We start from the raw sequence: 25,671 nt of genomic DNA, 5'->3' as shown, positions 1-25,671 counted from the left end.
TTACGTGTACATTAGAAACCAGCTGGTTTGTGATGCATATAATGCCTTGATTTTTCAGCGGAAGTGGGCGGAGCTTAACTTTGGCATCACAAAGGTTTAGCAGATCCCCAGCAAATAAGTCACATGTAACTAATTTGATGGGTTTCAGAAATCTGCAGATTTTTTTTTTTCTGCAATGTGTGATGGGATGTCATGAGTCCCAGAGGCTACACTTCTACAGTATAACAGCATATCTGTTAGAAATTGGTGACATTTAGCATAGGCTGGCAGTCATTCATTTGTTTGCACATGGGAGGGATGTACAGGCAGTCCCCTATTTAAGAACACCCAACTTACAGACGACCCACAGTTACAAACGGACCCATGGATTTTGGTAATTCACTGTAATTTAGCCCTAGGCTTTAATAATCAGCTGTAGGAGTTATCAAAGGCGTCTGCAATTAACCTTCATTATTCATCCTGGTTCTTATGACAATCCAACATTTTTAAAATCCAGTTGTCACAGAGATCAAAAAAATTCTGGCTGGGATTACAATTATAAAATATACAGTTTCCACTTACATAACAATTGAACTTAAAGGGCCATTTCAGGAATACGCATAATTCATATACATGTGGGTACTTAAAATATAAGCTAATATGTAATTAGTTATTTAAAATTTTTCTCCCCTTAGCAGAAAATGCTGTGGACATACACTGTGAAGGAGAATTAAAATGTTACTGGCTCTTTAATCAGTCCGTTGATTTCCGGAGTAGACACAGGACAGAAGATGGCCACTGGTCACATGTCCACATCACATGTCCTGCAGCTGCCTGGGCAGGTCATGTGATCACCACTACGTTTGGCTGTAGTCGGCTGGTTGCAGTGCATCCAGTATGGCCAGTGTTGTGGTGATGGCAGTTACACATCATTACTATGGTAACAGAGCTAGAAAGTCTGTTGGATCATCACTGGGAGCAGAGCATAAGAGGTAGGAGGAGTTACTGAGAACTGAAGGCTCCAGTGGCGGCCATCTTGGTGATAACATCACCTACTTTAGAGAGGCCATAAAATGTTGTGAATTATAAAATCAAACTATTTAAACTCCATTTTGTAACTAATGACATTGAGTTTTGTTATATTCATTTATATATAGCATCATGGGTTTTGTATCAGAGGTTCATGTTCCCGGAATACCCCTTTAAGAACAAACCTGCTTGTACTAACGACAAACTAGCATCTCTTAGTTTGCATAAAAGATGTTACACTTGTACATCTGAACATACAAACCATAGGATCAACAGCCTTTAAAGGAAATCTACCATCATAATCGAGCATAGATAAACTGGGGGAGCTTGTAGATCCAGACACTGTGACTGTGGTAATCTTCTTGTATTTGTTTTTTATGGCCTCCTTCCTTCTAAGATCAACTTTTAAAATTATGCTAATGAGTCAGAAGGGCTCCTAGAAGTGTTACCAGAGCCCCTCAATGCTGCAGCTTCACTGTCTGTTACACTGTTCAGGAGCATTTCCCCCCCTCCCTCTGTGTGAAATTAAGTGAGGCAGAGGGAGGGGGGGCTGCTGAGGGAGCAGGTTGAGACAGTGTAGCAGCCTGTGAAGACAGATGATCTCTGTTAATGCTCCCTAGAGCATTAGCATAATTTTAAAAGTCACACTGGTTTATCATGCTTGATTTTCATGGTTTTTCATGATTTTCTTTTAAGCATTATGTTAGGACACCTACCGTATATTTGTCATGTATATATGCTCTAAATTGTTTTGACATTTCAGAATCTGTTTTTGCTGTGGTTTAGGCAAGGAATCAGTTCTATTAAATAGGGCTCAATCCAGATGTGGGGCAGAAGTCCAAGGATGAGACGCAGGTCGCTCCCATTGTCTTTTTAGACAGAAAATTCCATTGTCTGAATGTTTCCTGAATTGCAATTGATTGCAACTGTTTGTAATACCTGCCAGAAAGTCAACCCTATCAATACACTGGGCAGTAATCAATACATAAAAATGAAAACATCCCTTATATTATGTATGGCCTAATTTCTAAGTTCTATAGATGTCCCCTGAAATGTTTTTGAGTCAGTGGCATGTACATGGTACTTCTAAGTTGGATCCACACTGTTTTTCTTTGTAAGCTATTCCAATATCTTTTGAAGAAAAGGCTTGTGTTCAGTCTTGAGATAAAACACAGTGCATAATGCGAGCCTCAGTAATGGACTGCTGGCAGCGGATGGTAGAGGGAGGTCATCCGGGGACGCATAACACCCTCCGCTGTGTATCACTGTTACTCTCAAGTCTTTCAATTTGCCTTTGCTCTGTTGGAATGAAATAATAAGACAAATTTAGCTTGATCTCTGCAGTACAAGAGATATAACTGGAAACTCGTCACTGTTACAAGGACATAGAAATAATGCGGGCGCTCTGTCTGTCTCTTTGGTGATCTTAATTACTGTACAGACAAAAAAGCCATCAGGAAGCTTTTCTGCAAAACACACAATGAGAAGACATTTTAAGAGGTCTACCCTGAAATGCTGTGTATTACATGTACTAGAAAAACTGCATTCATCTAAAGTGATGGCTAGTTGGCATTCGCATTGACAGACATTTTACATTCCAGTCATATAGAGCTAAAGAGGACAAAACAGGCATGTGATGTGTGGCTCAAAAATGTTCCAACCCTTGTTACATTCATCATGGTGACTAGAATTTTTGGGAAATGGATTAATCTCCGCATTAGGTTCTTGTTGTTTTTTATGTTTTGGGCGAAATCTCACTCATTGGGTTTGCTGCGGCCTAACCCCCAGTGATTTACACTAGCTGCATACCAGATGGGACTGGCTCAAATCCCATTCCCATGATGTTATAAAAACCTACAGTGGAAACTGATTTTTGGTGTTGGAATCTTCAGCATGTCAATAGTTGCTGCCGATTTGGGACTTGTTCCTGGTGTGGAAAGTCTTCTGCAACAATTTCAATCTCTCAGTCCGAGGCCGTAAGAGGACCAGTTGCCAAGTATAAAATGTTTAAAATGCAGTTGTAATTTTAGTTTTCAGCTATTGCAGCCATTGAAATTTTTTTTTTTATAATCTGCATTCATTACCTTATTGCCCCGGTTTATCTGCTAATCCTCTGCTATCATCCTGTCTCAGCCCTCTCCCAACATCGCAGCCTTTTGGTTGCCAAGAATGACCTGTGAAAGAGGAGGGAACAAGAGATGCAGTCTAGGAATTGACAGGTCACAGAAGGGTGAGGGGGTGGGGCTATGCACTGTGCTGCTCTTGTCTCTGCTCAGTAATTACAGGAAGTAGCATCATCATGTCTGCTCTGTCCTGGCTACACTTTCCTCCTTCAGCTCCTCAGTTTCTTAAAGAATCTATTATCATCCTTAACTCTTCACTGGACACCACCAACTGCTCTCTCTAGGCTTTGGCATGGCTATAGTCGATTCTGTGAAGAGAAGGTGGTAGGATCCGCTTAGAAATCTAAAACGTAGGGTGACGGCTTCTTACTTTTGTGTGATATGACACCTTGTTCTCTGTGCTCCTCATCCACCACTGTCCTGGAAAGAGGATAGAGTAATAGCATCTGGTGGACAGCATGGCTGACACATCCATTTTAGCAGGTAGTGTGTATAGTAGTCATACATCTATATTAGATTATAGATATATCTGCGTAAAAGTGCATATGTTTATATGTATTTGTAATGATCTGTGAACTAGAACCTCTAGTGGTATTTAGGAGAGCTCAACCTTATGGAAAGTGAGGGAAGCTGCTCTGGCCTCAGTGCCCTTAGCTGATGTCTCACCCAGGAAGTGCCTGGCCACTTTAGGATTAACTGAAGATGATTTTATAAAAAGAACTGATTGATATTCCAGGATAGATCTTGGGATAGAAAGAAGCCAGCAGCATGCTATAGGTATCATTGTCAAAGGCTCTCTCTAGCTGTGCTAATACTATTTTTGGCCAGGTAACATCAGAGTTGTGCATTAACGACCTATTGCTGTATGCCAATCAGTATGGTGTTTTTTGGTTTAAAATCCTTCCATCCATTTGAAGAGAAAGCCCTGGAAATTTAACCCAAAGTGGTGGTATCCTTTTAACTTATCTGTGTGCAGTATAAAATTAAAAGTACTGGACTTTCGAGCAGTTAATCCCTTCTGCAGAGCCGCGTGTGCATTTTTATGGTGTAGTCTGCAGATATTGCAATTCTTTGGACAGCTTTATTTCTTCTAGCGATCATTAGTTCTACTTGTAATTTATTTGTCCGATGGATTGGTTTTTAGCATTGGACCTTTTATCTCCTTCCCCAATTGCCACACAACTGATTCCATAGCAAGTGAAATATTTTTTTGTAGTCTCCCCCATATTGAGCAATTGACGCTTAGTTTGTCACTCAATATTGTATTTAGGATATCTATTGCCACGTTGGGGGCTGCAATTATAGCCCTCTTGACTTGGAATGGTCGAGGGTAGAGAAAAAATTTCTAACTGAGTTGGTGGAGCTAGTGAGCGCTCCACTATGAAAGTTCAATATTTTATGACAAAATATGAAGAAGGTTACCACATGACTTGAGTTTATAATGCTGTAAAAATCCAGGACTGGGTATAATTATTAACCAGCTCCCCAAAATGCCATGTAGGGGTCCCCCAGCATTGCTACTGTGGAGTCAAGACTAGAGTAAATGGCACAAAGTGCAGTGCTCCTGGCTGCTAATTATGCACGCCCCCCAGTGTAATGATAAGGCTGGCTGCACATGAACCATTTACATGGAAATATTACACAGGACAGTATTCCTTGCATCACAAAGAAATATGATGCAAGGACTCTCCCTGTCTAATGGACTTAACAGGGGGAATATATTAAACGTAGAATGAGCACCGTAGGCATCATAACTAAATCACTTGTTGTTGTTACTCAAAAGTTACTACCGTTATTAGGTTGAACAGTTACAGTAGTAAATGTTGGTTTGTGGCAATCATCATGGGCTGAACTGATCACATATGACCACATAGCTTCCCAGTAATGTAATACTTCAGCAAAAATGTTATTTAAGGGAACTAAGCTTTAAATGTAGAATCCTTCCTCTGTTTTCCAGACTTGGGAATTAGATCTGCAGATTATTAAGAGGTGTTATTATATTCCCAGGTACTGGCAGTTCAGTTGAATGCTTATTTTTACAGGTCTGAAATAGAATATTAATCCTTCTGGAGCAGCTTGCACAAGAATGAAATCAGAATCCTGCAGCTTGTATGGATCTAGGTCATATTTATCTAGTGATTCAACAGCCTGAAGCGCTTTCATTGCTAAACAAGTAACAAATGCTGAATTCCCTCCCTGCAGATTTACAGCTGCTGTGCTTCTGTATTAGAAGCAAATGTATGGGTTTTCCTGGAAATATCTGCCAGTCTAGAATAAAATCCAGTGCCTGAAGACCAGAAGATAAACATGTGCATGTGGGTCACAAACTGTATGCATAATCATAGACGTCCTGACCCAATGGACAGATCCGCACCTTCTATGACTAAATTATATCTCCTGCTATAAACTGTAATCATTGAATAATTACATATTTTAATCCAAAAATATACTTATTCAAACCTTATATGAATCAAACCATTTCACATAACAGTAGGTAAGGCTGCCTCACACACATGTATTCTACACCCAGTTTGGGACCCAGGTGTAGCATATGGTTGGCTGGAGAGGTGGAGACGCTCCTCACCTTTCCCCTCTCCATAGCAAACTTTGCTGCCAGGCCGTTGATACGGCAAAAGATGCAGCATGCTCTATCTTTTTTCTGGGGGTGGCACTGTACGTTAACACACATATGTGTTCATTGTATCGTGCTGTGCACAATGCACAGGCTAGCATATGGCAGCCATATAGGTGTGTGAGAGAGAACCTCAGTGTAAGGCCCCTATCACCCCAAACAAAAAAAGAGCAAATAATACTATATAATCTGAAGAATGACCAAATGTTTCCATACTTTGATGGATGAGTTTCTTCATGCTTATGTAAGGTGACCATATAGTGGAACACAATAGATGCACACTGGCCGGCAGGGCATTGTCATACTGTAGAACACATGTGCTTACACATTGCAGTTCTTTCTAATCATAGTCAATTGCTTTCGCTCTGTTTGCCAATTGCTTTGGTAGTATACCTAGTACACCTACTGCCAAGGGCTCATACCCAGCTGTATCTTTGAAATCTCATAACCTGTCAACTTTGGGCCCCTTGCAAAACTACATGAAGTTATGTCTCAGGCAGATATGTGATCACTCGTCGTGAGAAGGTGTAAAAGTGCTTCTGCTCTATAAAAAAAGAATTTTAGAGACTGCTTTGATAGGGTACCTCGTTGATTTTGCAAGGTGGCACATTATTGGATCAAGGGAAACTGTTGGGTAGTATTGACAAAGTGCCTGTTTACCTTGTTGTTGGGAGATTGTCCCGGCACTGTGATAAAAAGGGAGATCGTCCCGGCACGGTGATAAAAAGGAAGATCGTCCCGGCACGGTGATAAAAAGGAGGATTGTCCCGGCACGGTGATAAAAAGGAGGATTGTCCCGGCACGGTGATACAAAGGAGGATCGCCCCGGCACGGTGATACAAAGGAGGATCGCCCCGGCACGGTGATACAAAGGAGGATCGTCCCGGCACGGTGATACAAAGGAGGATCGTCCCGGCACGGTGATACAAAGGAGGATCGTCCCGGCACGGTGATACAAAGGAGGATCGTCCAGGCACGGTGATACAAAGGAGGATCGCCCCGGCACGGTGATACAAAGGAGGGTCGCCCCGGCACGGTGATTAAAAAGGAGGATCGCCCCGGCACGGTGATACAAAGGAGGATCGTCCCGGCACGGTGATTAAAAAGGAGGATCGCCCCGGCACGGTGATACAAAGAGGATCGTCCCGGCACGGTGATAAAAAGAAGGATGCTCCATTTGATGATTTAAAAAAATCATCGACCAAGATACATTTCGGCAATACAACGCGCTTGGTCATAGCCAGTTTTCCCCACAAGTGTATTTTAGGAGATGGACTGAGCATTACAATATTTTATCTAAATTTTTTTTTTTTTTTGTAGTATAAAATTTTACATATATATAATAATTTTCGGTTATTGTGCTTAGAAGATATATTACTTGTTAGCCATAATGAAGATGATCTATCCATGCGACTCTGGTCGCCCGAGTAATTTAGTCTATTAAGAATCCTGAATAGATCTTTGCTTCCAATAGAATTCTTGAGAAATTTTAAAGCTCTTTTCCACTCTTTTTCAATATGGGTGTTTAAGTGCAGTCGTTAAAGGACATCTACTGTCAGATTTACTTATGTCCTGGGACATCGGCATTGTTCTAATAAAGACTTTATAAAGATGTTCAAATGAGCCTTCCGAGCACCTCTTGGCTCCGCCTTCTGCTAATATAAGCACACACCCTCCATTGTCATGGCACCTGGTCCCGTCCACTGATCTGCTGACATCACGATTGATGGGTGAGGAAGATGACATGGACACAGAGAGGGTTATGCATATTGAATATCTTTATAAAGTTTTTTTTTAGAACAATGCTGATGTCCCAGGACTTCATAAAAGCGAGATCATTCCCTAACAGATGAGAAAGTAAGTTTGGGACCTCTGTCATCAGTAAATCAAATGGTAGATGTCCTTTAAAGCAATATATGGGCAAGAGTAAAAACAAAAAAAATTAAGTTTTATACTTCCAAATCATAACATAAAGCACAACTTACTAAATTGCAATTACCATCCAAATCTTAATGTGGTCCATATGGAGGCTTTATGAGAGAGGCTTGTTTTTTGCTGTATTGTGCTGCACATGTCTAGATTAGATAAAGTGGATCATAATTAGAGATTATTGCTTCAGAAAAATATGTTTTTTTAAATATTACCAATAACGTGTTTAAAAAAGATAGTAAAATATAAAGTCAACTGGATCAACTTTAGGAGAAAAGTTTTTTTTTTGGTGTATATTCACACTTTAAAGAGACACTTTACAGTCATTCGCCTTTTTCAGGGGGCCTCTTTGGATTGCATCAACATAGTCAACATTGCTTGGTGATGATGGATATTTTCTCTTTATTTAACCTCTTGTGATTCCATGCTGTACACTTGTATTTGTCTAGGATATATAGCTCTGTTAACCTTTATTAATAGAGTGCTGTGACTAGACTAAATACTCACTGCAGATAACGAGGGAGGGTGAAATTTCTGTGCGGATTGGTATTGTCAGTGAGTAAAGCAATGTTGTTAAGTGGTTCTTACAGGATATATACTACTGTGTTATTGCCATAGGGTCTCATCCGTGGTTATTCACGGTCAGGAAGTAAAAGCTATCCTTAGAGACTTGGCTATTTAAGGCTGCCTTGCAGGTGTGTGGAGACTTTGATGCCATTGATGCTCCACTAAGAGATTCTGGGAAATTGTAAATAAGCTTTTCAGGATTAGAAAAGGAAAACTATGCCTCTTTTGCTTCTTGAGCATGACTTTCAGGAAACATAATCACATGATGTGGGATAAATGCCAAACCAGTATCTCTCTGTTTCAGAAGGAACAGATTCCCATTGGACATCAACATTGACTTTTCACTCAGCTAAACCAGTTTCCTACACTGTACTGAAGAGATACTACATCAAAACCGAAGTGGCTTTCTGAAAGCCATGCTTGATGTTAAGGGGGCTGCCTTATACTAACTACAAATGTTTTGTTTTCCTTATCCAATCCTGGAAAACCTGTTTCCCTGAAATAGGCCTCGGAATGAGGAAATGTCCCAAAGATGGATGGCAGCCATAAGAGTTGGCAAATCTTTGGCATTGGGGTGCAGTAAACACGATTTGGGAGAAACATTGCTGCATTTGTTGATTTAAAAAATCCTAGTAATCAAGGAAGCTACCATTAAAGGGTTTTGTCCATAAAAAAAAGTTCTCAAATTTGATATTTATACAATAAAGATAATTTCTAACCCCTTACTTTATAATTTTTCAGTTTTATTGCTGTTTTAACCCCTTATAACTCCATTATGCTTCGTCTGAGCTATAACACACACAGATTGCTCCCCCCTTGGATATAGTCGTGGTCTTATCTGTAGCTTGTAGAGTAAGTCTGAGTAATCATTTTAGCAAAATAAGGACTGCAAATTATCCTCCTCCCAGGTTTGTGAGAGCTGAAAATCGAACACAGAATCTGTTGAAGAAATTCTGCGTGAAAATGCAGAAAATATGAAGTTCTATATGTATACACATTCTACTACTGATGTACACAATAATGTTTATAGAAATTATAGGTGCTTCAACAAAACCAAACCGATACCCCACTTTTATCATGAAATGTAGGTGGTAGTCAAAAAATATTAATTTAGTCTATGCCATTTGTAGCTGAAAAGTAATTTGGAAATGTGGGCAGATGTGGGTAAGGGATTTCAGTTCTTTAGAGTGGGATGCCAGCTGACAGCATGTTTCTGTTGGTCAGAGTAACGTATTTTTCGGACTATAAGGTGCACCGGACTATAAGGCGCACTATGAATAAATGCCTGCTAAAATATCTAGGTTCATATATAAGGCACACCGGATTATAAGGCGCACCTGATTATAAGGATGAATGGCTATATAAGGATGAATGACAAGGCAGCTGTTGTCTGTAAGTGTGGTTCATATATAAGGCACACTGAACTATAAGGCGCACCTTTGATTTCTGATTCAGATTTTTTTGTGCGTCTTATAGTCCGAAAAATATGGTAGTTATTTCTCTGTTCTCCATATTGTAAAGATGGTCTCTTGGGAACTTACAGGTGCTCTCCGTCTTTGCACTGGGATTTGTGCACTTCCCAACCATTCCTTCCAAAAATCATTTTATCTTCCTAAACTATGGTTGTGCTCTCAGCCACCAACTACAGGCTTATATGGAAAAGTAACTATTTTGGGCCTGCAGCCGTTGTCCTTTTTATAGGATAATCCTTTGGTGAAATGAACTGTCTTTATACTTGATTGCGGGAAAATTGCCTTAAAAGGCTTATATCAATAGGGTGATTTGGCAATGTAATCTGAACATGTGTCCTGCATATTGTAATGAATCTTCATGTAGCCTGGTACGTACAATGAGCTCATAAGAGGTTAATCGGGCTACTGCTTCCCGCTTTCTGTCTGCTGTGATGTAGCTTGGCAGGCTGAAGCTTCACCAGTTACACCAGTACCATTGTGAGTGCACAGCTGCTGTGCAGCCACAAATATTAGGGGGAGAGGGGTGTGCTGGGCACTACTGGGCATTAAGTTTCATTTAAAGGGGGGGTGCGCTAGCGCTATGCATTGGCCTGCTTCAACTCTGGTTTATATGTCATTCTCATTTAAATAACTTGATTCAGAAAGGATAAGGATCCAAAGAACTGCGCCCATCAGTGCCGCTCCAGTCTTCCATACTTGTTCCTCAGTCATTACACGTGCCCTACACTGCAGGCTAGTAAATACAATTTATTCTGCTTATGTTTTCATGCTTAAGTCTCCACATTTGGTTTCAGATAATGTAATGCCATTGATCACATTCAGAATTTGTTTCCTTTGAACTCTGTGTACAGCGGTTTATGACCTTCATTAGTATTGTGAAGGTTAGCAGGGCATGGATAGTCTTAAATCCGTCATTATATGTGCCATTTGGGCTACTTATGGTGGACATTTTTCTCCCTAGATGTGTCTATTTTTGTTACTTTGAATTAGAAAGTGATCACTTGATACTAATTTTCAGGTTTCTCATTCTTGTTTTATAACATGGTTTGTGTATTCAGAGTCAATTTCTCCATATTTTTTTTTTTTTATTTTTCATATTTGAATTTTTATTACCGTATTTTTCATAACAAAACAAAGGGAAAAAGGGGGACAAGGAAGGAAACAAAATCAGGCACCGATATGCACCCGTTTGGGAAAGCGGAAGGGTGGGGGAGTAAAGGGGGGGTTACATTTATGTAATGTGACAATTTCCAGTACAGAAAGTCAAATTCACAATGATGGAGAATCTCCATATTTTTGGTTTGGATAAGGGCTCCTCTGAATATATAAGAAAATAGTTTCTTATATTTGGCACCAAAATTCTGTGTTGTAGAGGACAGTAACAATCTCTGAATGCAGTTATTTCGGAGTAGCTTAAAGAAGATGGCTGACCCATAATCATGTACATGAAATAGAATCAACTATCTGTAATAAAATATTATGACTGTAGATCTGATGGAAAAACCCTTTAATAAGTTGTTTTTCATGTTGGAAGTTCTGACAAGAGGCTTATATATAACAAATATTATTACCCTCAGGATCGCTGCTTGACTGGAAAACTAGAGCCTGTGTCCCCTCCCAGTCCTCCTCATGCTGATGGAGAATTGGATTTGCTGCCTACAAGACTTTCCAAGGAAGAACTGATTCAAAACATGGATAGGGTGGATCGAGAAATTACCATGGTAGAACAGCAAATCTCCAAGTTAAAGAAGAAACAGGTCAGTGTACTATAAATGTCGAGCATTGTTTATTTATAAGGTAGAAGTAGCTTTGGCATATTTTAGGCCTTTGGGACTGTCTTCTTAATTTACAGAAGCTCACTGAGAGACTGATTTATCCTTTTTCTGTATGAGGGCTTGGATTTTATGGTAGGAGTTGTTTTTGTGTTAAACCTTTGTGTTTACCTAATTACTTGTAGTCCCAGAGACTGTGACTGTGGTAATCTTCTAATATTTGTTATCCATGGCCTCCTTCCTTCTAAAATTAATTTTTAAAATTATGCTCATGAGCCAGAAGATCCCTGGAAGGGTCTTATCAGAGCCCCTCTGTGCTGGGAAGGTGACATGCTCCTTGCACAATGTTACACCCTGTGAAGCTTCAGCATGGAGCCCTTCTGACTCATTAGCATAATTTTAAAAGTTGGAAAGAGGCCATGGATAACAAATATAAGAAGATTACCACGGTTTGTAAGTGTCCCTTCTTTATCAGGCTTGATTTTGATGGTACATTTCCTTTGATAAAGTTTTCCAAAATTACTATTGATGGCCTATCCTCAGCATAAACAATATTATTTTAATTTTACCATATGGAATAGCTGTTCTTAATTTGTGTAAAGAGCAGCCCCACCATGAACTCATCACTGAAGCTCATGGCAGAAATGAATATTTTACATTTTGGAGCCTAAAATAGTGGAATGCTGAATATAATCTAATTTTGTACTGTACATGAAGAGTAAAAACAAAAGAATTATAAAAAAGGATGTGTTCTTCAGTTGTTCCTTTTATTTGTGATTTCAGATTAAAAATAGTTAACATTTTAACCGTAGTTGAGCTTCTGGTGGAACGGGCGAAGATCTGAAACAGATCTTTTTGTAGAAGAACACAGGATGGTCTTTGTTTAGTTGCCTTTTTAGAAGCCAGCTATTGATAACAGAAAGGATTCATTCCCATGAGATTTTATTTCCAACTCTGGAATAGTCAGGGCAGACATAGGATATTTTTGGATATGAAAAATATATATTGTATGTTCTTTTCTTAGGTAATTTTTCCACCACTTGCATAACATACACTAATTATATATAAGGAAACACAATATCTGTTTTTTTTTTTGTTCCTTTTTCTTTATTCTTGTGTTTTTTTTAAAAATGCAATTGAAGTAGGTGAAAATGTAGGTAAATGTTTTACAATTTATACTGTGGCAGTTTCAAAATAATGTATAAATGTTTTGCTTGGATGATATAAGTTATATGTGTAGCATGTCCTTTTTATGTGCTCCATTATCTTTTTACTTGAGCATGGCGGGTACTAGAACTTTAGGTTTAAGAAGTAATTTAATCCAGAAGTCCTGTGGTTAACTCCTGGGATGCCTGCCAAGCTGGTCAGGGCTGCCCTCCTTGGTCCTGGCTGAATAGATTGAACTTCATTTGCCAAGCATGGCAGGGCGCCGAGTGATACCTCCTTATTGAGTCAATACTGCCTGTAAGAGAAATATTTCAGACTTTACTCATCATCCTCCCAGCATTTATTATCTCAGGTTTTGTTTTCTAGGTATGTGATCTATGTGTCTGCGGTTGTCATTATACTGAAAAGTAGTCTGGAAGCTTCCATTAATGGGAATCAAAGCATGATAAACATGGGGCACTTACTTATAAATCCAGGCACTGTGACTGTAGTAATCTTATATTTGTTATCCACAGCCTTCTTCCTTGTAAAATAAACTTTTATAATTATGCAAATAACATAGAATGGTTCTGTGAACTGTACCAGAGCCCCTCCGTGCTGTATCTTTGCAGGCTCTTAGTCTGTCTCATCCTCCTCACAGCTCCCTCAGCACTTCTCCCCTCCATATCCCTCATGTAATCTCACGGCAACAGAAGACCTAAGCACATATGATGGGAGGGAAAAGTGCTCCTATGCATTGTAACAGCCTGTGAAGCTATAGCATGGAGGGGCTTTGGTAACATCCCCCAGAGCCCTTTAGGCTCATTAGCATAATTATAAAAGTTGGTTTTAGAAGGAAGGAGACTATGAATAACAAATATAATAAGATTACCACAGTCACTGTGTCTGGATCTATGAGGATGTGAACCTGGTTTATCCATGATTCATGTTGACTATAGATTTTCTTTTAAAAACTACTACTTTCCTGTTAAATACCATTAAGACAATGTAGCTTCCAGCACTAGACGTGTCTATTGAGAGTTAAGGCACCTGTACAGGTTCCTGGCTCAGTTTTGTTGAAGATGACATAGAAGAACATTGGCATAGAGTTTGGTTTTCTGTTGATTTACCCAGGAAACCCCATGAACTACAGTACACTGCTTGTCAAGTTCTGTCGTGATTTACATAATTTTGATGGGAAGACCTGCAGATGGAGAGTGTGTACATACTGTAGCCTCTGATGGCACACGGTACAAAGGGAGCCTGTCACCATGTTTTTCACAAATAAAGCTAGTGAAGGGCACCCATAGAGCCCTATTAACTAAAGCCACCATTCTTGAAGCTAAAAAATTTTTCACTCACATCCGCCTTAAAATCCACGTTATCTTACCTGGCATCACAGTCGGCATATCCTGCTTGGCCGGCACTTCCCACTCCTCCCCACTCCATGTTAGTTCTCACCATTCAACACTTCATGTCATGTTACCAGGGTGAAGTTATCTAAGGTCCTTTACCCTGTAATATTTGCAAAGTCTACCCAATGTATGTATCTGATCACATGAAATCACAGCATGCCTCCTTAGTCTTCTACTCCTCCCCATGCCTCAGTGGAGTGGAGGCATGCTGTTATTTTCATGTGATCAATCTAACAAAACTTAAGGTCAAGAGTACTGGCAGGGTTAACACATTTTTCAGAGTATTGGCAAAGGCAAAAAGGAATCATCCCATTTCCAAGTACTTAATAAAATGTAACATTTGATATCTCATTCCTAAAATACTTTTTTTCTGTGTAAATAAAGATTTTAAAACCCTAATATACACATTGCATTTGGCAATATTCTGAAAAAAATGTCATGTGTTCAGATACACACTTGGGGTACATTTTGCAAATGTTGGGTAAAGGACCTTCAATGACATCACTTTGGTCACATGACATGTAGTGCTCAATGATGTAGCAAAACTCTCTCAATGTTTTAACAAGGCAAATATTTGACACAGTATTCCCTACCCCTAATGATAAGTAAGCAGACTTGTATATCACTATAGTTGAATATTGACAAACTGTCCCCAAACACTAGATCCATACAGCAGCATGTCCTGTAAGTGAGACCTGTCAATCAGGAACAAGGAGGCAGGGTAATGAAAGTAAATTTAATATGCAGACTCACAACAGGTGAGTTGCATATAAGTTTACAAGCTGATTTTTTTTACATTGCAGCCACGAAAAGGAACCATTTAGGGATAAGGGCAATGTTTTTTTAATCATAGTTTTTTATGAAGTATTAAATGGTTCCATTTAAAGCAGGTAACCAGTCATGTATCTACTACCACTGACAATAAGTCACTGTTACATGTTATTACTGTTCTTTTGGAGTTATTCACACAGTACAACTTCTTACATTTCTTCAGCAACAGTTAGAAGAAGAAGCAGCTAAACCATTAGAGCCTGAGAAACCCCTCTCACCTCCACCCACTGAATCCAAGCACCGCAGCCTGGTCCAAATTATATATGATGAAAACAGGGTGAGTAACAGAAACTTCTCTGCATCATTGACCAGAATTTTATTTACTGCTTTCTACTGTATTTTTTATCATTATTTATATGTACCCTCACACATTAAATTTTTTTTCATGATATATGATATGTTCAAATGGAGATAATGCTTTAGTGGAGATAATGGTCCTGTAAACTGCTATATTTTTATTTTATCGTGTGGCTGATGACTAGATCAAGGAAACGGAACTTCATTGTATCCCAAATGAATGAATGCTCATGCTCAACCTTCCACTCCATTCCGTGTCTATGGCACAGGAGGAAGAAGCCGAGTACTGTGATCAGCCATCACCGTCATAGAGATGAATAGCGAATGTGTAGCCAGCTTCTCTGTTCATTTGAGGGTAGAACAGATCCCCGTTCTTGCAATCTCTCGCGGTCCCTGGACTGGGACAACCTGTGATTAGCAAGTTATCCCCTAGATCTTGCTGGACTATCCCTTTAAGATGCATTAGAAAGAAGACGTGGGTGAATGACTGTTGCAGCATTTCACTTGTTCACACTGACCATACAGCACGTTGGATGAAAATTATTTTGTGGATGAAATTCTGTTAAACTGATGTGTTTGGCCATCAAAAACAGGCACAATAACCCTTACTTCCTCCCTCCTTCACTGTGCAGCGCAGACGTTCCAGTGTAAATCTACCTCCTTCCACTAGAAAATAGTTACCCAAACCTTTTCTGCCTTTGTCTATGTTGGCTCTCCCCAACACCACTTGGCTCTACTTATCAAGGAGTTCTTGAAATGGTAAGATTTGCAGTTTCCCGCACAGTGCACACTGCTAAATTCACCATGCAGTGAGAGGGACAGCGTTCTGGTAAGGACAGGAAGTGGACAGGGAGAGGACTTCCTGTATGCTTAAAGGGCACCTACCACCCCGATTCTACCTATAAAGATAGAACGGGTTGTAGGTGGATGAATGGGACGTGAGGATAGCCCTTTTTTAAAAAAGTTTAATGCCGGCATATGTAAAATTTTTTATGAGGCTACTAGTCATGGCTACTCCACGCCCCAGTAGCCACGTTACTCCGCCTACCATTTAATCGTCCGAGTCCGAGTCCCCCGGCATCTGCGGCCTTCTGCGCATGTGCAGTAGCTTTGGCCCCAGAGCCGCGGCCGCGCAGCCGCACGCCCACGTTCTGCGCATGCGCAGAACGCCGGGGACTAGGACGAGGGTAGCTGCGCGCCAAAGATTAAATGGTAGATGGAGTAACGTGGCTACTGGGGCGTGGAGTAGCCGCCACTAGTAGCCTCATGTCCGGCTACTCCACGCCCCAGTAGCGGCATAAAAAAATTTACATATGCCGGCATTAAACTTCTCCAAAAGATAGGTAGAATCGGGGTGGTATGTTCCCTTTAAGCCAAGATATGAAAAGACACTGAACTGTCAATCAGAAGAATAAGGAGGGTTCACTGGAAGCCTGGAGAAAGTAGGACTCTTCTCTTCAGAATTACTCTTTGTCTACTCATTTGCATATCAGAAAAGTGGCAGTGATTTAGATACAGTGCCTCTGTGGCAGATAATTTTAGGTGATATGTAGAGGACCTTTAACCCTTTGCGAGCAGGTAAAATTCTTGTAACCAGTCTTTCAATTAAGAATTTTGCAATACTGGCAGGATTTGCATTACACACTCAATAGACATTTAGCCGTAAAGTATTAATTTGATCGCTATATCACTGGTCTTATATCGCTGATCACTACATCACAAGTCACTAAGAATCACTGACTATAACATGGATCACTATTCTGTCCACTCACTATCTATTGCTGCAATTTAAAAACACTATAACAGCCACCCCAACATGTTTCGCCAACTAGTGGCTTCCTCATGGGGTAACGTGGCTGTATACCCCTGAAACCTCCGATAACGCTAACAAACACCGCTGTGCTGTACACTGGAAACGCAAAGCGTTCTGGCATATTCATGGTCCGAGGACCTGCCTCTTTTCCCCGTACCACCTCTCCCTCTCCATAGGCCAGAGGTGACGCAGCAGTCACCGCCTCTTATCCCGCCTCCTCATGAATAAGCCGGACCGCTCTCAAAGCGTACAGTGCAGCAGTGTTTGTGAGTGTTATCGGAGGTTTCCAATAACACTAGCAGTGTAACACTGCTGCGTTTGTTATAGCACTAGGAGCTGCTTACTATAAAGAAGAAGCTCCTAGTGCCGTTTTTTGAGGGTGACAGGTCCTCTTTAATGATTATTCCATAAATACTTTGTGGAATTGTTCACCTGATTTTGTTGATATCACTATAAAATAATGTAACACATTGGGCATAGCTATTGTAAAGCTGCATAAGAGCAGATGTTTTACAGCATAGAATTAGGATACGTGTTGCAATTGCGAATATGTTATAGAGTCATTGGACGTGTAATGATTTAAGAGTCTCTTCATAACGCAGTTATTTAGTTCTTAACGTTTCTGTTTATGGAGGACATCATTGGAATGATGATCGTTATGAGGAACGGCAGGCGCGGGGGTCTTGTGTGGAGCGTCTCCTGCTGGGTTGTCACGGCGTCTGCTGCACGCAAACCTGCAGGATCTTATTGCAGGATGCGCTCTTATATTGTACTTGAAGGTTCACTTCAGGACGCCGGAGGCTGCTTTGTCTCTGCAACATCTGACTCACTGGCTACTTAAATTTCAGACTATTGTAAGCCTGATACGGGCACACAGTTCTTAAAGGTGCTGCATCTGCACTAAAATCCTAGAGACCCTATCATGTTTGTCTACCTAAGTCATGTATCAGGAAGGGGCAGTCAGAAAACTGCAGCATACTGGAGAGAAAGTGAGAGATGATCCACTCAGCACAAATATATATCTTCCTAATGACGGCTTTATCACAATGATATACCCAAAATAACAAAGAGTAGGGGAAAATGTGATCACTCCATCAATATCCACACATATCCATACATGACTACTAGTCTTCAAGCCCCCTAGCTTAAGGATATTGTTGAATTACAGCTTAAATACAATTTTACTAAAATTGTATGAATCAGTAGTGCCGAAATCTAATAGTAAACTTTGTGATTTACTTTGTTGAAGAAAATGTTCAAGTGTCCTGTATGTTTTCTTCAGGAAAAAACCCATAGAAGAGTGTTTACTGCAGTTAGGAACTGTGCTGGTGTCTCTGTTGCAGAATGTATCTGAAGAGGGGTGTACAGTTCAAGTTTTTTTAATGTATTTTTGGTAAAATGATATTCTGTAGTGTTAACTTGACAGACAGCAGTATGATTCAAGGGAATCTGTCACGTGACAGATCTGGCACTGCCATCATTCTCCCTTTTCTGTCCCTATAAATATATTTGAACCTCGGCTACTAGTGTTATGTACTTGGTAAGACAAGTTAATATAAATATTTTTTACCAAGCATTTTTGTTAAGTAAAATAAATTGGTGGGCTTTATTTTGGTTTATTTTTTACAGCAACTTAAAGCACCAATGTAAAGCTAGCCTCCGGTTATACCAGCAGAAGCTTTCCATGGACAGTTATAATGCATATCTATAGCTCTGTAATTGTGCAGCAGCAAATTGATGACATAAGGTGAATCACAAATCCACCATGGGACCTTTGTGTGTATGTTTTTTCTTCTCATTCCCATGTCTTGTACAGGACTGTATTGCTTTGTGTTCTGCCACTGATGACAAATGATTGTAGTAAGACGTGTAATGGCGATGCTTGAGTCGGTTTTGCGGATCTCTGCTATCTACTGCAGAGATAAGATAAGCACATGCTGTTTTTCCTTATGTTCTCAGAAAATTGTCTGCTGTAAATCAAAACCTTGTTCATAAGGCGGCTATTTTCTCCAGTCCTTCCCTGTTCCGATCACTTTCCTTTGCAGTTTTTGTTTCTCCGTGGGTAATAAAAGCTGCAGTAATTGTCTTCTCGGCTATTATAATGTACACGGTCTATCTGCTGAGATTATTACGAGCATCCTTCTGGGCTGGGCACACATCGACTTCCTCAGCAAGGTTTATTCTACAGACTGACCTTCTCCACGGGGCCTTAAATAATGACCTCTAAATGTAGCTCTATCCGGCAGAAAACTATGCAGTGCTTTATTACATTTATTTGAGGCTGGAGCACCTTAGGATTGCTCTTTTCACCGTCTCTTTATGATCTATGACATCTGCATTTTTTATTAATCTTCAGACTAATGACTGTTATCCTTCAGGGTCCACTGTGATAGAGCTATTTGTGTAGTGCAGTAAATGATAAAATACCGACTGGATTATCTATATTTTCCGATACCATAGCCAAGGTTATTCCAGTTATACTACAGAGATAGACCATCTGAAATCATAGGAAGAGATTTATCGGAAGTATCTCAGAGCAACCAATCAGAGCTCAGCCTTCATTTTCCTACAGCTGCTAATAATATTGAAACTGCTCTGATTGGTTACCATGAACAACTAGTTCTGCTCCAAGACACTTCTGGAATGTTCCTTACTCTGTTGCAGGAATATAACTAATAATGCATATTACGTGGAATAATTGAGTGCATTAACCACTGTAAAATTGCATATGTCTCACATTATTTCTGCTACAGAAAGAGAATGTCGGTATCACCCGCTGAGCAGCAGCTATAACCCCCTTGTATGATAGTAGGCAGGCCTCCATGGCATGGGAAAAATGTGCATTAATGGAGCTGTAGTCCTGTCACATAAGTTCCCTTATTCCACAATGGTAAATGAAAAACTTAGCAATATCGAACGTTTTAGCACTTTTTACACCAAATTTCATTTTTACTGTGAAAAGATTCACTAAAGGTAGACTAATCCTACTTACTAGCTCCTGAGGAATCCTCCGTCTCAGAACTTCTTTTAACCTTTATGCTGCAACTTTGCGGAGTTATAAAAATTATACTAATCCACCTGGGGCGCATCTGAGCCCTCATCTAATAATTTATTAACCCCCCTCACTCTTCCAGTAACCCTGGTACTGCCTGTTCAGATTGTAGAGAGCCGATGATGTGAGGGACCAGGCAGGACTGTAAGAATGATGGGGAGGGAATACATTATAAGCCAAGGTGCTCAGCGGATGTTTCCCCGAGCGCACCAGACTAAAGCGAAATTGCGGTACACAGGGTTATAATAAAATATGTTTTGAGAAGGATTCCTGAGGAGCAAGTAGGACTAGTCTACCATCAGTGAATCTTCACTTTCATTACCCACTGCCCATGGTCTCTGTATTGATATTAATAAGGAGGTAACTACAAATACAGTGGCATCTCTAAGTATGACAACCAGATTGCATTTCATAAGTGGTCATCACATCACACACCCATTAGGGTTTATGTGCCATAGTTTGGCTGCTGGCACTTGTCTCAGAGTTTAACTCCCCACTGTCTGTAACACACAGATGTTGTTGGTAGTTGTCCATAGACCTCTAATAATAATCGGCAGAAGGATCCAAGTCCCCATTTTATTTTAGTCAAGTAATTGGTGATACTTGCAGTGTTTCTGTATGGGAATGAAAGCTTAGGACAAGTTATAGTATAGCAGTTTTCTTGTCATAATGGGCTGATGTATAAGTAAAGTTGATGTCTTTTAAAGTTTTTTTATTGTTCTTATTAATCTCTCCCAATAATATGCGATTAATCACCTTTACAAATATTTGATATGCTTTTGGTACTTGTAGTAATCCAAAAATCCACTAGATGGCTTCCTAACCCTACCATGGATAATCAATAATCCGAATATGTTCTGTCTAAAACGTTACATACATTTATTATGAAAATAACCCTAGATATTATATACAGGCAGTCCCCGGGTTACATACAAGATAGGGTCTGTAGGTTTGTTCTTAAGTTGAGTTTGTATGTAAGTCGGAACTGTATATTTTATCATTGTAATACCAGCCAGAATTTTTTGGTCTCTGTGACAATTGGATTTTAAAAATGTTGGGTTGTCATAAGAACCAGGATTAACAATAAAGCTTCATTACAGACACCTTTGATAACTGTTGTAGCTGATTATTGTAGCCTGGAACTAAAGTACAATAAATTACCAATATCCAGAGGTCCGTTTGTAACTAGGGGTCGTATGTAAGTCGAGTGTTCTTAAGGGGACCGCCTGTATTCCTATTTAGTATTTACACATTTAATATTTTTTCAGATGTTTTCCACCCTGAACTTTCTCTGGCATGTGTCTCTTCAAATTTTGACCTTGCCTATGCTACTAAGCTTTCTACTGCTATGAAGTCAGAAATATATAAATTTTTTTCCACAAGGTTTTAAGATATACTTTTTTTCCCTTACTGGTTGGTCATTTTTGATTCCAGCACTGTGGTTGAGACTCAAAGTAGGTCAGGTGACCCTTCTATGTCTCCTTTCTTTTCCGGGGTTTTTACTACCAGGGCTAAGGTCACACTTGCGTTCGGTAACTGACGTAGTTACTTAAATAAAAATTCTACTGCTTGAACCAGCCATCAGTTGGTATCTTATATACAAGGTCCAAGGTGAAAGTGACCGCAGAGAAGCCTGGAGCTTGGTATATATCTGGTGTTCGCCGGATAACAGACGGGAGGAGGACATAGGATGGATAGATTAGTAAACGGAGAGTTGACGTTTCATGCAGTTAGTGAGTGTGATAGGAATACTCGATCCAACGTCAAGCAAGGAGTTTATGTTAAATGTGAATAATCCTATATAACTATTTGTTTTTCAGAAAAAGGCAGAGGCAGCTCATAGGATTCTGGAAGGTCTGGGACCTCATGTGGAACTGGTACGTCACATTCATGATACATCGGAACTAAAATGTTTCACGTGTCCCTTATCACAGGTGGGCAGCATCCCTGGCATCTATCTGTATGCTTACTAGGGATTTACAGATTTCTCCTATTGTCTCCATGATACATGGATGGTCTTGTAGTTATGTTGTGAATAATTGTATATTTATTTTATTTGCAGCCTCTCTACAATCAGCCATCAGACACCAAGCAATACCACGAAAATATTAAAATGTAAGTACGTCATGCAGTCAGTATTTCCAACTGTATTGTTTATTTGGGAAAGTATTTGGAAAATAAATGGCTTTCTATTTTCCACTTTTTCTGCTTTAGTAACCAGACTATGCGTAAGAAGCTCATTCTATATTTTAAAAGAAGGAATCATGCACGGAAGCAATGGGTAAGCAATGTTTACTTATGTAGACAACTTAGCAGCAAACAAGTATTTGGGAAAAATTTGCATTTATAATTATGTTTTTGTGTGCAAAAATACACGTTCTATAAACAATAATGTGTGCAAAAATATGTGTTTATATTTGGATCAGGATAACCTCCCATAAAAACAATGTCAAACTGTTTCCAGAAATATTTCCGTGATACCAATGTTCTATGCATAAAAAAATTACGCTTGAAAAGTTGCTGTGTGGGTATATATTCATAAGGAACAACAAAAAAGATACATTTAAAAAAAAAAAAAAAAAAAGACAAAAAATATACTCTAGCGCCTGGCACAATTGTACGAGAAGCCGACAGCATTGGCCGGCAATGTGAATAAGCCAGTCCAAAGCCGGCAGCGATGCGATGCTGCCGGCTTCTCGTACAATGTGTCCACTGGCAAGGGCGTGTCGGCACGCCCCCTAATGAATAAGCCCGACTGCCAGCGCGACGAATACACGATCCGATCTCTTATTTAGTAAGCGGTCGGATCGTTTTAAATAAATTTACTGCACATAAATTTAAAATAAAAATGGCTAGGGAGAAAGTGGCTGGGGGGAGGATTATGGGGGGCACATTTGGAGGGTGGGTTATCCAGGATGACAGGTCCTCTTTAAGCTGTTTTGCCCTGTGTAGCCCCCACCCCACACACATAAACCATTTGAGAGCCCTCCTTACTAAATGCAGGTTACCAATTGTCTTTTCGGGTACCAGGAGGTAAATAAAAACATATTTTAGAAAGAAACACCCCTGAAAAACCTATTATTAGTGCATTACACAGTTAAATGAAAGAGCTTGTTGGTATCAGGTTGAGGTGCCGACTGTGCAGAGGTTTGGTGCCAGAGGACAGCTTAATGTTTCAAGGCACAAAAGACCAGACGCTGATCCAGCAAAATACAAGGTAGAATTAATTAAAAGTACAGAAGCGTAACTCTGTTCCCTGACTGATCACCATGGCCTACTGAGAACATAAAGGCTTCATTTCTTACCAGCCAGCTGTATTCCAAATCCAAGGAAAGATCAGATTTTTTACGGTACACTTAAAGGAGCTGTCTGTACAGCAGCAGAAGTCCCTAATAAAGGAATTATTTATCCTGGACAACAAAAACCTGTTATTCAGGGATACCTAAAGGACAGTCTTTGTTTTCTCATATTCCAAGGCAAATCAGGATTTTTAGTCTCAATTCAACAGATAATAGTCTTTTTTTTCATATTATGACTTAAACCAAAATTAATTAATTAGTATTGCCAGCTTTTACACCACTTAAAGGGGTTGTCTACGTTCAGCAAACAATTAAAAGTGTTTGTGTAATGAAAAGTTATACAATTTTTGCAATATACTTTCTTTATAGATTTCTCACAGTTTTCTAGATCTTTGCTTACTTTCAGTGAACAGGAAGCTTTATTATTTATCTCCCTTTGTTAAAAACTGGTCATGTGATGTCACACAGGTGCCCGGCTTGTTATATCACAGAGCTGTGTGTTATAAAGAGCCATGCGCCTGTTTGAGATCACCTAACCATGGGCAGATTTATATTATTATACTTGCAGTTAACAATGAAACTTCCTCTTTAACTCAATTCTGACTGCCCAAATCTACAGCGACATTGAAAGTGTGGTTCTGTGATCTACAGATCCGGAGATGCAAACAGTTAAAGAAAAGGTGGGAAAAGGTGCAGATCATATTCCCAATAATGTTTTTAACTGTTGGTATCTCACAGAACCACCATTCTAATGCTATTTGAAAGATGAGATTGCTATCTTAAATAAACTTTTAAAAGCACTAATCTAGTTCCTTTATAATCCAAAATATGAATTGACACACTCCATTCAGCCTGTATGAGAGTATTCAGCTCATTTGCATATTACTTAGATTAAAAAAAAAATCTTAAGTCGGACTGTGTGCCACATTTTTCATGCAAAGTCTGACAGAATTGTGTTGCACACCCTATGTTAAAGGTGCGCCAACAAAAAAGTTTCACGAAGAACGTGCACCAGAAATCCTGAATCTGGGGCCCTCTGCCCACTACACAGGCAAACTGCACATAGTTTTTAGTTAATGTGGGCCATAGTGTTTCTGTTATCTGTAGACTGTCAGCTTACCCTTCTCTGCAGCCCCCTCTTCCTCCTCTGTGCTGCCTGCCAGCTTGGAGGCCGGAAGGGGGCACAATTCAGAGGGCTATAAGTTTTGATCTGTGGCACCTAGAATTACAGTTCTGGTGTTGTCTGAAAGGGTAGAAGATGGCACATAGTAACACAATCCTGGTGTCATATTAAAGAGGTGAACTGTTGTTCTAGGCGCCAACAAGTAATGGCTCTTAGTTTCCAGGACATATGAGATATGTCTTTGGCAGGGGAAGGATTAAAATGGGTGACAAAAGTTGCAGTTAGCCTTTTGATCTCTTACACCAAATCACATGTAACATTTCAAAACCTCATAAAAATTGTTGCCATCTTACACAAGCCAAGTTTGTTAAACGCTAACAGTTTATAACTTTGCAGCAAATGATGACATTACGGGTGCCAGAAAAACTAACCAAAAATGTCTTCTCTTTAAAAATCGACCTCTATGATTATTGGTGCAGTCATACGTTGCGTCTAACATACGAATTTCAAAATGCATTCCATCAGCTGGAGAGAGATTTGCCTAATCAAACAGATGTTAACACTTGTGTTTATTAAACTCAACTGTTTGTTTACATTACGTTAACGCACGTGTTGAATATATTCCCATCTACGGCCTGATAACGGCATGGACAGCAAGGCACTAAGTTTTGCGGTTTCTGGAAAATAAAGAAAATGTTTTTGGGTACATGTTTCCTGGACATATGTAGGCAGATTAATGTTATACATTACATGGATACAGTGAATATTTTCTACTGCCTGTACGATGTTTTTTCTCTATGCAACAAATAAAATGTTGTTTAATATATATAATATGAGGAGAGAGGGATATACATATTGTATATATAATATATATATATTCCCATCAAGGAGTGACTCGGGAATCACTGGCTAGATTTCAGTTTTGTTGACTGTTTTTCTGTTCGCTGATAAAGTGGATTATGTTTTTGATGATTTAGAGAAACTTGAGCTGTAGAAGTTTGTAATTTACATTTTTGTGGAGGCATCTTTCTTTCTCAGGACTGTGGAGCTAGAAAGTGTTTGGCAGCCTGTTAAATGCTTTGTATATAATGCAGGAAGGAATCAAAATGCATTTGCCAACTGCTATGTCACCTTCATTTGATCAATCTAATCCAAACAGTGATTGCTGTAGCATTTAGCAAGTTTCTAATTG

At 39.6% G+C, this 25,671-nt stretch overlaps 1 protein-coding gene across 26 annotated transcripts in view; it reads left to right on the top strand.

Moving 5' to 3' along the window:
* NCOR2 (nuclear receptor corepressor 2) overlaps positions 1-25,671 on the top strand; it is a 248,449-nt gene that overhangs the window by 104,906 nt on the left and 117,872 nt on the right. For 20 of the 26 annotated variants that reach the window (XM_072144332.1, XM_072144335.1, XM_072144346.1 and 17 more), the window contains 5 exons: positions 11,309-11,488; positions 15,059-15,172; positions 21,878-21,991; positions 22,120-22,172; positions 22,272-22,338. In XM_072144332.1, the coding sequence (XP_072000433.1) occupies positions 11,309-11,488; positions 15,059-15,172; positions 21,878-21,991; positions 22,120-22,172; positions 22,272-22,338 (528 nt within the window). Of the gene's footprint in view, positions 1-951; positions 972-11,308; positions 11,489-15,058; positions 15,173-21,877; positions 21,992-22,119; positions 22,173-22,271; positions 22,339-25,671 lie in introns of those variants that run through there. The other 6 variants (XM_072144341.1, XM_072144354.1, XM_072144353.1 and 3 more) reach the window with 2 other exon arrangements.

Source organism: Engystomops pustulosus, chromosome 1 (genome assembly GCF_040894005.1).
Source record: "Engystomops pustulosus chromosome 1, aEngPut4.maternal, whole genome shotgun sequence".
NCBI lineage: Eukaryota > Metazoa > Chordata > Amphibia > Anura > Leptodactylidae > Engystomops > Engystomops pustulosus.
This window is presented reverse-complemented; position numbering and strand designations above follow the sequence as displayed.